The sequence below is a fragment of the Panicum virgatum genome, chromosome 9N, assembly GCF_016808335.1.
Source record: "Panicum virgatum strain AP13 chromosome 9N, P.virgatum_v5, whole genome shotgun sequence".
In the NCBI taxonomy this organism is placed as follows: domain Eukaryota; kingdom Viridiplantae; phylum Streptophyta; class Magnoliopsida; order Poales; family Poaceae; genus Panicum; species Panicum virgatum.
In genome coordinates, this window is record NC_053153.1 from 51,594,218 (window position 1) to 51,609,362 (window position 15,145).

Here is a 15,145-nt window from a genome sequence, read left to right on the forward strand (position 1 = left end):
TGTTAGAATATTTGAGTTGTACTTAGCTGAAGATCCACTACTGTGGATGAATTAGGCATTTAGGCTAATAAGGTATTGGCAGATGAAGTGCAGTTTCATGAGATGATATAACCGCATTGAATAGACAATACAGCAACAGTTTGTGTGATGATTGGTGTACATGACCTACCTTCAGCAGTGTCATGCACAATAGTAATTTTGATGCACCTGTTTTGGCGTGGGTATGCCACAATAAGCAAATGATGATCCAATGGCAAATCACTGTTCTGAAACTCAGTAACTGAAACAAGGCACATATTTAGTAGGACTCGAATTTGATAGTTAATGATATCCAAAAAAAAAACTCATAAACCAAATAAGTTATTCCCTTCCACATTCCCTAGGTACACAGATCAATAATACAATATGTATAAAAAGCAAATGGCGAACTGATTTTGTGCCTCGTTATGCAAATGGCGAACTGATTTTGTATCAAAACAAATTATTCATGATACAGTTTGTCCATAATCCATAATGTGAACCAGAAAACATCTTCAAAAGCAAATGGCAAACTGATTTTGCCTCGTTATGCTATTTACAGAGGCAAAAGATCGAGCACCTGCGTTGCAATGGTGCGTAGCAGCATCCACGTGGCCCGCCCGACCTCCTCCTCGTCACTGGTGCCGCTTTGGCAACCTTCTCCTGCGCATTCACTCGAAAAGCTTACGAGTTAACAACTCACTTCCGGCTCCAGCCAAACGGAAAAGGACAAATGGGCAAGCACGGAGGGAAACAACTTGCCTGGACTATGCCACTATCCCCGGCGGAGACGATGGGGTGGAGGCGTTGGTCGTCAGGGCCAGCGTGTGTGCGGCAACCGGAGTTGCAAGCACCCCAGCGCACAATGGCCGAGCAGACGGCAGGAAGCACCCTACTCAGAAAAAGCTGGCAGGGGTTTAACAGAAGTTGCCTCTTTGCCTACAAAAGTTAAGCAAAATGCATTTCACATCCATTCTTATGACACACCATAAAACAGTACAATTTTCTATTTTTTAACACAATTGCAACAGGCTAACACTCAAATTGTATCACATTCTTGTCACAAAATACGTTCAGATCATAAATAAAACAGGGATCTTTACCATTCCAGATCCTTCAGTACATGGCCCACCGAATGCAATGATCCTTGCACCTATCTCAGGCATGCAAGCACCAAGCAACCCAGCGGCCACGCTCAGGGCAACACCCATGCATCGGAGATTGCAGTGTTCCCAACCTCCACTGGCCATTGATCACACTACAACTCATCCAGCAACTTACCGCCGGTGTCGTGAAGCCAACGAACAGACCAACAACAACAGCGAAGACAACGAAGCTAATGAACAGACCCACGTCTGTAGCTAATCACACAAGAAGTATTTATAAACGGGCTAATCACGTGACATCTGTTTGATCCGATCAACAGCAGTTGGAAGAACTTGCGACTTACAGAAACAAAAAACAGTTGTGGGAGGCAATGACTCCGAAGAAATTGAGATCGATGAGATTGTGTTGAATGTAGATGTACTGGCCGCCGCCGATGTTGATGTATGCGCATGCAAGGAGCACACCGGCGTCCAGTGCGAGCAGGTCGACGACATCGGACAGGACGTAGACGTATTATCCTCCGCCGCGAGGGTCGTACGAAGCGAGACGATGGGCAACGAGGGAGGGCGCCGGGCGTCGGAGCTCCGTGCAGGGCCCCGGCGGCGCGGCGGAGGCGAGCGGCCGTGGATCTCGCGACGGAGGAGTCGGAGAGGAGGGCGAGGGTGTGGAGTTGTGTGCACCTCATTGAAGGGACGGACGCCACGGCGGCTGCGGCTGCGGCTGCGGCTGCGGGTTTGTGAATACTACCGATCATCGGCAACATCCTCCACATGAGTAATAAGCTCCCGCACCGCTCCTTAGCGCGCCTCGCCGACCGCTACGGCTCGCTTATGACGGTCCGCCTCGGCACGTCGCTCCACATCGTCGCGTCGTCGCCGTCCGCCGCGCGCGAGATCCTCCAGACGCACAACGCCAGCCTGTCCGGCCGGAACCCCGCCGACGCGTGGAGCGGCGGGGGCCACGGCGCCAACTCCGTCTTCGTCCTCCAGCCAGGACGCAAGTGGCGCACGCTGCGGAGGCTGGGCGCGATGCACATGTTGTCGCCGAGGCCGCTCCAGGAGACGCTGGCGTTGCGACGCGACGTGGTCAGCGGCCTCCTGAGAAACGTGTCGGAGGCGGCGACGGCGTCCGGCTCCGGCGGCGCGCCTGTGGGGGTTCGCCGCGCCGCGTTCACAGCGTTGGTGAGGCTGCTGTGGCGCGCCATTTTCTCCGGCAACGAGCTCGGCGCAGGGGCGGGCTCAGGATTTGGGACCTTGGTATTCAAAATTGTAAGTAGTGGAAAAAAAAAATTTAACAGCCCAACATACATATTAGTAGCACATGATTTAGCACTAACAACATAAATTGTTCATAATCTGAATTCTGAAATTGTTCAACATATAGAAAATAGAGGTACTAAAACAATAAATGGCATTGATAAGGATGCTTACAAATTACAAGTTAACTTTTCGGTCCTTCATAGATTGAAAATAATTGATGATGTCCTCATCCTTCGCTTGCAAGAAGAATTCCCTTTCAATGAATGTGGTCAAACAATTATTCAAAAAATCCTGTCCCATCTTGCTTCTTAATTTGTTTTTGATAGTGTTCATTGCAGAAAAAATCCTCTCAACACCAGCAGTTGCAACAGGAAGAACTAGAACCAATTTGAGAAGTTTGTACACAATGTCATACCGAGAAACCATATTTCTTTTAACTAGCATCATAGACAAGTCTGCTAGACTTCTCAAATTTTTGAAGTTCTCATCATTCCTTACATCATTAATATAGTTGTGTAGTTGAAAACGAAGTTGGTTCCTCTCTTGAAAATCAAAGTCATGAGGATAGAACCCAGCAAGCTTAACCAACTTCTCATTATCAAAGGCAGAAAAAGAATTAGCTGGATTGAATGCTGCCATACATCTAAATAGCTCTGTGTTTACCTATAAATTACAAGTATTCAAGATTCATAAAAATTCTGACTACATGTCTACAAGTATAGATTGCTGCTAATTTTTTCACAAATCCACAACCATAACTAATTCACCTTGGTTCACTGGATCTAGCTCTGGCTGTCTTCTTCTCCTTGACTCCTTGCGCTCGGCGTCCTGGTTAAGCTTGCTGCACCTGTAAATCAATAACATAAGCAGAAACACTATAGTTAAATTAAATCAATGCAGTACTGCTAGTGATTCATCATATTAGACATCAGTAACTTCCTAAATCATAATAGAGTAGTGGATGCACAAATAACGACTTTCAAAAGGACAACTAAAAATAAAGGAACAGTTTAACCACCAGGAACCCAGCTTTTAAGAGAAGCAGCTTGCGAGCTTCCTGCATCTCAAATATCTCATCACTAGCTCCCTAAAAGGGGCATTTTAGGGATTCGTATGGAACCAAATAGTAGAACCCCAGGCAAAATTAACAGTGAAATAACAATATAACTGCATCCTCAACCAATTGAATCCTAGATACACTTTAACAGTGAAATCCCTAAATCACAGAATCACTTCATTCAAATTGTACACCACTAATTTAGAGGATCGAAGACAATGACACAATGAAATTTGTGCTCAATTAGACCTTTTGTAGTGTGCTGCTTCCTGGTGCCTGGCTGCCTGCTGCCTCGCTGAGTCGCTGGCTGCAGCCCGCAGCTTGCCGCTGCCCGCCGGCCGCCGCTGGCCCGTGCCCCGTGGCGGCATGGCCGCTGCCCGCCGGCCCCCGCTAGCCGCTGCCCCGCAGCGCGCTGACGCGCTGGGCGCCGGCACGCCGCCCGGCCGCCGGGCGCCGGGCGCTCTGCGTCGCGCGCCCTGCCGCACAGCCACAGTGCTGCTGCCGGCCTGGCTCTGCCGGCTGCCGCCTCGCCCGGCGCCCTGCCTGCCGCTGTGCTGCAGTGCCGCTGCCGCCCTGGATCTACGCCGCCGCCGCGCCCTGCCGCCCTGGACGCCGTCCGCCGCTCTGGCCGCGCCTCAGCGCCTGTCCGCTGGCCTGCCGCCCTGCCTGCCCGCTCTAGCCGCTGCCACCGCCGATCTAGGTCGAGCAGGAGGCTCGAGCGTGCCTGTCGGGGTGAGGGAGGACCGAAGGGGACTGGGCCATTGGGGAGTGGGGAGTTGCTTTGGCCTTTCGAGATTGGGCCTATTGGGCTGATCGTTTGGCCAATGGGCCTCGTTGAGACGGGGAGGGAGGCGACTGGGAAACGAGTTTTGGGCCAAAATACCCTAAACCAATGTATTTTGCTCTTATTTGCTATTTTACAATGTATACATAGCATATACATGTATATATATAAATTTTTTTGCTCAAAATAATGGGTATTCAATTGAATACCCTTGAATTGAGCTGGGCCCGCCCCTGTTTGTGATGTGGGTATGGGGGCTAATTTTGGTGATGAGTGTTTCAATTGTCATGAATCCTTATAGTATAGATACAATATTTATTTTCTTTGATCGGAGAATACACAATTGATTCCCATATATAATAGTATCTATAATGTAAATATCTTCAATAAAGCTACATAATTTGATTCGATATATAGTGATTTATATGATCTTCTTCTATAGGAAGGTATCATGTGATTACATCTATACCGTGCAAAGTTATGTGTATATTTAGAGAGATGCAAGGAAAATTCCACACACTTTCCATTCTTCTCTCTCCAGAAAGTCATTAGCTTTTCCGACTCACCGTGTCTTCTTCTAAGTCGATTACAAGCCCCACTGTCCAATGGTGCGACTTACCTGTGGATCCAAGCAGCAGCATGATCGGCCATATTGATGTGCTGGACGTACTCAACATCTCATCGATGTGCAGGCCCTGGGCATCGATCTGCAAGGAAAGTAATATGCATGTTAAGGTTACACAAGAAAAGTAATTAATCAATTCTAAGTGAATAAGGAAAGTAAATAGAGAAATTTAGGGAAAAATAATATAAATGCTAAGGCTACACAAGGAAAGTAATTAATCAATTCTAAGTGAATAAGGAAAATAAATTGAGAAATTTTAGGAAAACATAATATGCATGCTAAGGTTACACAAGGAAAGTAATAAGTAGATACAAAGGAGGATAAATAGAAGTGCTTGGTGGAAAAAGTATTAACATTTTAGCTGAAACATTTTAGAAATGTCAAAACCATGGGACTCAACATCTCCTGTCAAACCTCTTGCGCTGACAGTGAGGTCTCTGTAAGGAATAAAGTGGACCTAATCTTGGTGAGAAAGGGCTTCAATTCTTCGTCTTTTACAGGGGGTAGCTAGGGGGGCGGGCAGGGGCCTGGCCTCCTATGGTTCCCAATTTTACATTATAAATTTGAAATTTGATTAAATTTTTATATAAATTAATATGGTTGGCTTCTCCTAATAATGAAAAAAAATAAATTTCTAGCTTCGCCTCTGATCTTTTATAGTATAGATATAGATGAAGATGATATCATTGATGCTAAAGGACTACTTACTCGGCGATACGCGGAGATAGGGACGATGGCATGCAATTGGAACCTTGAATTCGTCGTTGTCCGTCCAACCAAATCACTTGATTCCAGCACCCGTGGAAGTTTGGATTGGAAGTATTTCGAGTGAAAAAAAATCACGTGACATGTGACTTGGTACATCATGTGTATGCGGGCCTCTTCCTGGGTTTGAAATACTATTTTTTATTTTTTTTAACACGTGACACTTTATTTAGTACCAGATGAAAATATGATCCGGTACTTAAATAGTTCATATTAGTATTAGGTCATGCACCCTATTTTAATGTCCGGGACTTTTCAGTGTCGGCTATGGTGATGGAGCTATCGTGCTGGTACGATACGCATCACACATTTGTAAACAAAATCTCTGCACCGGCAGATCTGTTGTGAATATCATATTAAATTGGCTGTTGGGTTGCTCCTCTGATCTGCTATCTTCTCATCATTCAGCTGCTCCAACACGCTAAAATCTGTATCTCCTCTAACAGTCTGCATTGGAGTAAACATTAATCTGGACAAACCTATATATATAGCTCCAATCTGCGCCCAATCTAAGACAGTATTACTCTAACAATGGCCTTCTTCCTCCCGTGCTTGGCCGTGCTTGTGCTCGCTGTTCTCTCCTCCTACGTCACTCAACTCATCACCGACGCTCATCGGCATCTTCCACCGGGGCCGTGGCCACTACGCCTCGGCGAGGCCGCGATACAGGAGCTTTACGACTACGTGCGGGAAGCGATGGCGCTGGTGATGACGCCGAACGTCTCCGACCTGTTTCCGGCCGTAGCGGGAGCCGACCTCCAGGGCGTCCGGCGCAGGATGGCGGCACTGGTGGCGCATATTTACCAGCTCATTGACCTACAGATCGAGGGCCGGATGCGAGCGCGTGAATTTGGCCGAGGCGATGGGAGCAGCAAGGACATGTTAGATGCGATGCTTGACATGTCGGAGAAAGATGACAACGGCGGCGTCACCATCACCCTTTGCTGATGTTGTATGATATTTAATGCTCATGATACTTCTTTGATATTTTTTTATTAAAATTTGCCTAACATGATGGTTAAAATATAAATATTCGATTTGCGATGCATCAGTGATCAGCAGCAGCCGGAGGAAGTCGGCGAGCGTGTTATACACATGGCGTTGGACTTTAACGAGCATGGCCGCGCAGTGCTACAGCTACAGCAGCTCACCCTCGTTCGGCTGTCCAATCGATGGAAGTAATGATTTCTTTATTTCATTAAGCAACAATAGTGTAGGACCGGAAAATGCGACCAGAGGGGGGTGAATGGGAGCAACTCAAAAATAATTTCGCACGGAAGCAAACAGATCAAACTCCCAAATTTCAAGAACTTTAGCAAATTAGATCCAAACGCGAGGAAACTCAAAACATAGGTTTACAAGATCACTAGAAATCTATTCTCAAAATATTATGCAAGGAAATTAAATATAAAATGCGGATCAAGAAAACCTAGATTGAAACCGACGATAAACCTGACGAAGAACAAATAGGCACGATGCAATGAAACGAAGAACAATACTTAATGATAAAGTATTAAACCAAGTACTTGTTCTTACAGAATTGCATCTAGCCTCCGCCCGATCGTCCTCCCTCTCTTGATTAGAGAGATCAACAAAAATCCCTCACTAGGAATTAAACCCTAGGCTAGATTGGAGAGAAGAGTGCACGCAAGAAGAGCTTCAGGGAGGCGGCTACTGTTCACGACGGCTACCCCTCAATCCTATGTGACACATATTTATAACCCATAGGGTGGCACTACCTAAATTACAAATTTGCCATTACGTAAATCAAATTAACATAATCGGCGCGTATCACGCAATATCATCCTCCACGGCAAACAATCTCGATGTCCGCGATCCTTCCATCTAGCACCATAGCGTCCCGTGATCTCGCCGCACGATGATCCGGAATCTTCTCGCGATCGACAATTGTCCCCGTCTTCGGCCACGTCCGCCGCAACGAACGTCCGGGATCTTGGTTTTGTGGCTTAACCAAGAAACCGTCCACCAACGTTCTCTCGCTGTGTCGTCAGGTACAGTAGACATACACCGCACGATCTCAAATCCCTCGAACGCAAGTCTTGATCCACCCTTCACCGCTCTCAGTCCATCGGCGTGGCATCATATCTTCATTCTTCACACGTCGCCGCATGTTTAGTCTCCACCTATCACCTGCAACGACACCAACCAAGAGAAACGTCACACGCACACTGTGTTGTTCAATCACTCATCACAAGGTCCTAGCCCCACGGGCATCTCAAATAGAGAACAAAAAAGAAGATAATAAAAATAGAGTATAAGGAGACAAAGAGAAAGAAAGAAACAAAAAAGATAATAAAAATTACACAAGGTTGTCTAGTCGTTCTTCCATTTTGGGAAGTATTTATTTCTTGATTTGCCCGGATGGATATCCACAGTAAATTCTTGAAAATTCCTCGCAGCTTGCAATACGTGATGATAGACCACCGAGATTCTTACTTAAAAAACACCACTAGAAAGTTCGTGATATAGATCACTATAAGCTGTACCCAGGTTTGATTTAATTTGGTGAAAAAATATGTCTATTCAGAGAATGAAGGTAAAGGAAAAGGAACCTAAGTGCTAGCTGCTACTGCTGCTTTTTCTTCGCAATGGCATGGATTGGGCTGGCCATAGATAACACTAACCCATACTTCTCGATCATGTCTACACCCCTTTCTAGTTCGGGTAACTCCCATTCAAATTGATGCAGAAGTGATCCCATCATGACATGCAGCATTCTGTTGGCCTCACTTAATTGTGAACTTTACCCTTCTAAAATTTTTAGAACTTGTAATTTTGAATTGAATTAAGGATTATTAAATTTCTAGTGGGAAACATTTGGAGTTATTTGGACTTATTTGAACTCTCCTTGTTTCAAATTTATTTGTTGGGTTTTTGTTTGAAATTGGTTGGGAGTTAATTTGAGATGAGCCATTCAAATTAAATCCAAAGGGTTAACTCACCACAAACCCCTAATAGATCTAACACAGCCCAAAACCCAAACAAACCCAGGCCAAACCACCTAAGGCTAAGCCCAACCCAATGCCCCGACTTGCCTCGTGCACCCCATCCGGCCCGCTAGCTTCGGCCTCCTAACGCCGCCGCCTTCTCGCAAACCAGCCTAGCCCCCGGCACAGCCCAACACCCCGCCAGCCTTATTCCTTTTGCCGCCCAAGCCACTGACGGGTGGTTCCTACCCATCAAGCCTTTTCCCCTTCCTCCCTTCAGCTCTCTCAACGCCGACACCGCCTCTGCTCCACCACTCCCGCTCTCACGACTCGCCTCCATTGCTTTGCAAAAAGCGAGTGTAACTGCCCGCTCACGTCACCCAAGCACCTTGTGTCGCGCCCTTGACCGCCCACTACACGCTCCACGAAGCCCTAGCCCCACACGCGCCCCGCTGCGATGCCATCATGTACCCCCAATGCCCGCATCGAGCGCCCATAGCCGTCCCTCGACGTCCACGCCTCGAACCCTAGCCGACTGTCCTATAAGACCCTTGGCCACAGTCCCAAAAAATCCTAGGAGGCCCAGAGCTTTCCCCTATTATGTCGTCACCACCGCGAAGTAGAGGAGGAGCCAGGAGCCGAGAAGGCATGAGGAGGAGGAAGAGGAGGGCCAGACGCTGCTGCACTCAGAGCCAAGCACGTGGAGGAGGATCGACGTCGGAGCATGCCGCCGCTGTGGACGCCACTCCAGACCGGTGCCTAGATCAACTTCATCAGTGAACCCGTGCAGCACGGCACGACATCGGCTTCCCGCTGCATCGCCTCGCCGCTGCCCCGAACCTGACGACCTCGAGCTCAATCAGTGAGCCCTGTCCGTGCCACTTCTCGCCGACCTCCCTATTGTCGGGCTTGGTCGATGACTCCTCCATAGAAGGCCCTAGGTTCCCCCTATCCCTATGCGTTCGCCTGTAGGAACCTCTTCGCGCCGCCGTCTTAACCCTGCTACCTAGTTGTCGTCACTTACCGCCGTCGTGCCATGCCGTGGAAAAGCCATGCCTGTGCGCGTGCCCGACCGCCGTGCCTTTTGGCTCGGCCGCACGCACACCACTTCACTGTCATCATGCCGCCCCGCGGTGATCGCGCTCACCGCCACAACGTCGCGACCTTTTTGCTTTTGTTTTAACCTAACGCGTGGGCCCCACCTATCGATGAGAGCCTTTGACTAACCTGTGGACCCGCTGAAAGTTGACCCATGGACCCCTTGACTAGGTCAACATTGAGCAAGTCAACGCTGAAATCAACAACAGCCATGTTGACGTTAGCAAGACCTGACCCAAGCATGCCGTCAACGTCAGCATGCCATATGGCACTAATGGTGTGTTCTTATTTTTCGATAATCATTTAATAATTTCATAAAATGATTTAACCTCAAGAAATTCATAATAAACTAATTGGACCTCTAAAATTATTAAACCAGTTTTGTAATTCTTCTAAAATCATGATCTACCCGTTAGAGTAGGTTTTGAAGTGATTTGGATCTTATTTGAATACTTTTGTGCATTTTTGAACTTTGGCCCCTATCTCTATACATAATTATGATTAGATCCCGTTAGAGGAGGAGCTGACCGACATCCCGAAAGACCAGAAAACCCTGGAGATCTAGAAACACTATGAAGAGATGTTAGGTTCACACCCGTCTATGAATTGAATACCTATTAGGCATTGCTTGCTAGTTACACTACAACTTTACTTTATGTTGTGATGAGACCTGAATAGCTTGATTGTATGCCTAGGTTCCTTGATCACCAATTATACTTTGATTACTCGAGATGCTTGTGCTGTGTTACATGTGTATGTGTGGTATATAGTGATATAGTCTTGGCGTGAGTGGAGACCCACATATGAGGCGTTGGTGACTAGGGATTTTAGTGGGGGCGAGCCACTTAACCTGATCCTGGGATCAGGGGCTTGGTGTGTGTGTTGGGCACACCATATGGAGTGCTAATGAAGAGTACATTCTTTGAGTGGTTACTGGTGGATACTTGAGGAGTTTGAGGGTCATAACTTTAGTGGGTGCGAACTGCGGACCGCTGCGACGGATACATTGTGACGAAAATGCTCACCACGGCATATAAGGGAATGGGGTAACTATGATAAGTGGGACTATGGCAAATGTGCACACCACTTATCCATTATGCGGATGGATCCGGTTTGAGCTAGTGACGCACGGCACCAAACCTGTAGGAGGATAGGGTAAACAGTGCAGGGGAGGTCCAGTGTTGGGGGAAGCGGCACTGGCCTCACGATACCCCGAGAAGCAAGAGAGCCTTCATAATCCAAGGTGACCTCTTGTGGAAGAATGCACCGCAAACCCGGGAGTGCAGGATGGTTGTTGTAGAAGATAGTTTCGTTCTCAGTAGACCAGTGTCTCCTCGATTGTCGGATGGCCCCCGGCTGGTGGCGATTCAAGTGGGTCCAACTATACAACCCCTACAGGATGAAAATTATATATATATAGCCGCATGCTTGGTCATGTACAACCCTACTCTTCTGTTACTTCTGTTGACGCGAGATGATCACACACCAAGCCTAGGAGCCCCGTACGCCAAGCCCGGACTGCACTTGATTCAAACCAAGGCGTGTCAGTCAATTTGACCTGTAAATTTACAAGGAAACAACAAACCGTCAAATTCAAGAGTGTATCGGCTGGATTTCCAAATCACTCTTATGCAGTGTATCGGCAAGGCTCTGTCGATACAGAAAACAACAATAGATCGGGTATAAAAGCGTGTAATAAATGCGATCTACAGGGAATCGGCAATAGTCGGCCAATACCGATAAGCAACTAGACGGCTAGATCTAAAGCCGACACGTGCTAGGTAACAGTGTATAAACTCACGAATGTGTGGATCTGGACAAAGCTAAGCTTACAACCAATCTAATCAGCTTTACTAGGTTTATCATGATAAACAAGGAGCTTACAGCCGATCAAACAGATTGCTAAGCTGGATAGATTGTGAATAGATCTAAACGAGAAAACATCGATTCGCCAGAGATCAAAGCTTAGATAAATTCGATAAATTATGAATAGATCTGAACGAAGCCACAGCGATGTGCCCAGAAGCTAAAGCTCAGATTTACTCGGTAAAATGAAGACTTACCAGCAAACCAAGTCGCTCAAATGTGAGGCGTCCTTGATCAGCTTGAAAGAACTCGGGGAAAAAAATAAGATGGCGAAGTCGCCGATGAGAAAGTAAATTGCAAGTACAGTAAATTTGTGTTTGTTGGATGTGTATCAATCTTTACAATAGCCGGGGGGGGCTCATATTTATACCCCACGCTAACACAATCCTAGCCAATTACGGCAAAATATGATTCTATCTTAAGAAACAAAACTACTCTAAAAAAATAAGATAACTCTTGCCAAACCGAAGCCAAAATATCTGGTCAATCTCTCCTTCCTCGGTCAGCAAGATTTCCAACCGTGGCACACGACCACTTCTCCAAATCCGCCGATCATACGACGCATAACCTTTCTCCTTTGCAATACTCTTCCTTGACACGTGTCAAAATCTGGTGTCAACACATGCCCCCAATTTCAGAGTAAAATGCCCCTTTTTACTTCGAAATTAACCCTTGTCATGATTACACTGCCGAACGGTCTTTTCATTTACTGCTATCTCGCTTCCCGTGCGAGTGGCAAATGAAAATCTCTTCTTTGCCCTCACCCTTTCACCTTCTCATCCACACAACGGGCATCTGCCAATTCACCTTTCGTCTTTTTACCTGCACACCCCCAATTAAATCCCGGGGTGAAAAACTGCACCGGTGCACACAACCGATTCATCTCCCCTATCTTGGGCTATAAATCACCCCATCGGCACTGTAGTTTCTCCATCAGCCATAGCTTTCTTTGCCTTCTTCTTCCTCAAGCTCTTCAAAACCATAGTCTCTCCTCCTTGTCCTGAGCAAATGGCCAGCAACAAGCGTGCCGACGAGGGTTCCTCTGGCGCTCCCCCTCCGCTCCGTCCTCGCTTCGGGTAAGACATTCATCTTTCTTGTCAATGCTGCATCCGAGATCTGTATCTGACCATCTTCTTATTTCTGCAGAGATGCCGCCATTGAGTTCCCCGCCAACTTCCAGAATCTGGACAAGGGCACCCAGGGGTTCATCCGTGACCTCCTCCGCCAACTTGCCGAGGCCCGCCGTGATCTGGACCGAGCGCAGACAGATCATGTCGTCATCCGCGGCCAGCTCACCAACGCCGACACCAAGGTCGCAAGTAAGTTTTCTTGACCAGGTCTTCTTTGGTGATCTTCTTCGAGTTTCTGCTCTAATCCTTCCATTTCTCAGACTTGGAGTCGCAGGTACAGACCCTCCTGGACACCTCCTGAGTTGCCATAGACTCGGTGAACGCGAGGGGGAGCACTGTCGCCGCATGCCTCCAGAACATCCCAGCCCGCGTCACGGAGGTCGCCGAGCACGGGGTCCACGCGGGCGCCGCCAGGGCCATCGCCGTCGTCTCCACCATGTCCGGGGCGGACTACCGGCAGTGGGAGCCGGTCTTTCCCGAGTGGGGTGCAGCGCGGGATGCCTTCGACGAGCTGGTTGACGACCTCAGCCTTGCCGCCTACGCCATTGTCGCCGACATGAGCTTGGACGGGGTTGTCAGCAACCTCTTCGGAGCAGAGTCAGATTCGGTTGTAAATATAGCAGCATATCTGGCTCTTGTAAATATAATCAATGGACGGGCCTCCTCCCCTTTTCGCTTCTTGTCTTCACTGTGCTCTGATTTAATTTTTTGTCTTGCAATCCACGATCATCGCACTGAACGAATCGAGACACCTCCAAAGTCGAACAGAAAATCCGAACCAAACTCAAACCATGCATTTGGATCGTATTTTTGATCTAAGGGCGATATATATCACATCGGCCATGAAAACACTTGAACGCATTACGACACGATCAAGCCCTTTCTTATTTTGTGCTAAAGGCGATACCTTTCTGTATCGGCTAAACTTGAAACCAACCGATTTTCTTGTGCAATCGGCTATGCATCTACCCACACACTTGAGTAATACTTCTTCAGATACTTGCCATTAAGCGCACTAAAAAACTCTTCTCCTTCCAGTGTCTCCAGAATGTACGCATTCCCAGGAACACATCTGCTGGTCTTGTACGGCCCCTCCCACGTTGGGGAACATTTGCCGAACTTGGGATCTTTTGTTCCTATTGGCAAGACCAGTTTCCACACAAGATCTCCTTGGTCAAAAGATTTAGCTTTGACTTTCTTATCATACCATCGGCCCACTCTAGCTTTATTAGCCTCGATATTGATGAGAGCGTTCAGCCGATGTCCAGCCAAATCTTCCAACTCATCCTTCATCAACGTGACATAATCCTCAGCCATCAACTGATCTTGAAACGTAACTCGTCTGGAACCAAGTCGAGTCTCCCAAGGAAGCACAGCTTCATGTCCATAAACCAATTGATACGGAGACACTTTGGTAGCCCCATGGCAAGACATTCTGTAGGCCCATAAAGCCTCATTAAAAGTGGTATGCCACCTTTTTTGCTGTTCCTCAATCTTCCTCTTAATCAACTTAATGATTCCTTTGTTAGAAGCTTCTGTCTGACCATTGGCTTGAGCATAATATGGAGAAGAATTCAACAACTTAATCCCCATACTTGCAGCAAACTCTCCAAATCCCTCTGAAATAAACATACTGGCTTAATCGGTTGTAATAGTTTGCGGAGTACCAAACCGATAAACAATATGTTCCTTCACAAACTCAATCATCTCTTTAGATGTCACAGTTTTCAAGGAATAGCTTCTACCCACTTGGTGAAATAACCCATTGCTACCAGTATGAATTTGTGATTCTTGCTAGATGGTGGATAAATTTGTCCAATTAAGTCGATCCCCCACCCTCTGAATGGCCACGGCTTAATAATAGGATTCATAGCCGATGCCAGTGTTCTCTGCACATTTCCAAATTTCTGACACCCTTGACAACCCTTATAATAAGTGAAGCAATCTTCTAACATGGTTGGCCAAAAGTATCCGTTTCTACTGATTACCCACTTCATTTTATATGCCGATTGATGTGAACCACAAACACCTTCATGTATTTCTCCTATTAAGACTTTATCTTCCTCTTTGTCAAGGCATTTGAGTAGAACTCCATCAATCGTCTGATAATACAATTCTCCTTCAAGCAACACATACTTAGTCGCCTGAAATCTGATCCTTCGGCTTACTTTCTTGGAGGGATTTTCCAAATATTCTACAATCTCTTTCCTCCAATCATCAGCAGGTAATTCCAATGTCATCACACCCTCCATCGGCCGATAACCAGAAGCGTGTTGTGCCAGCCGATTAGCATCACCATTATAAAGCTTGGGTACATGCTCAATGGTTACCTTCTTGAACTTTTTCAGTAATCGGCAACACTCTTCATGATAAACTTGCAGAATATCATCCTTACATTCATATATGCCGATTAGCTGATTGACCACCAACATGAAATCCCCAAATATTTCTACTGCATCAGCCCCAATGTCTTGCAACAGCCAAATTC

The 15,145-nt window shown here is 46.9% G+C and overlaps 1 protein-coding gene across 1 annotated transcript; it reads left to right on the forward strand.

Moving 5' to 3' along the window:
* Positions 1 to 6,146: 6,146 nt before the first annotated feature.
* On the forward strand, positions 6,147 to 6,563 carry LOC120689099 (cytochrome P450 76M5-like). Its single transcript, XM_039971434.1, has one exon. The coding sequence runs from the start codon at positions 6,147 to 6,149 to the stop codon at positions 6,561 to 6,563; it is 417 nt and encodes a 138-aa protein (XP_039827368.1).
* Positions 6,564 to 15,145: the final 8,582 nt, after the last annotated feature.

Bases quoted from the DNA above. Each gene is read 5' to 3' on its own strand.
- LOC120689099 (XM_039971434.1), top strand. From the start codon at position 6,147: ATGGCCTTCTTCCTCCCGTGCTTGGCCGTGCTTGTGCTCGCTGTTCTC.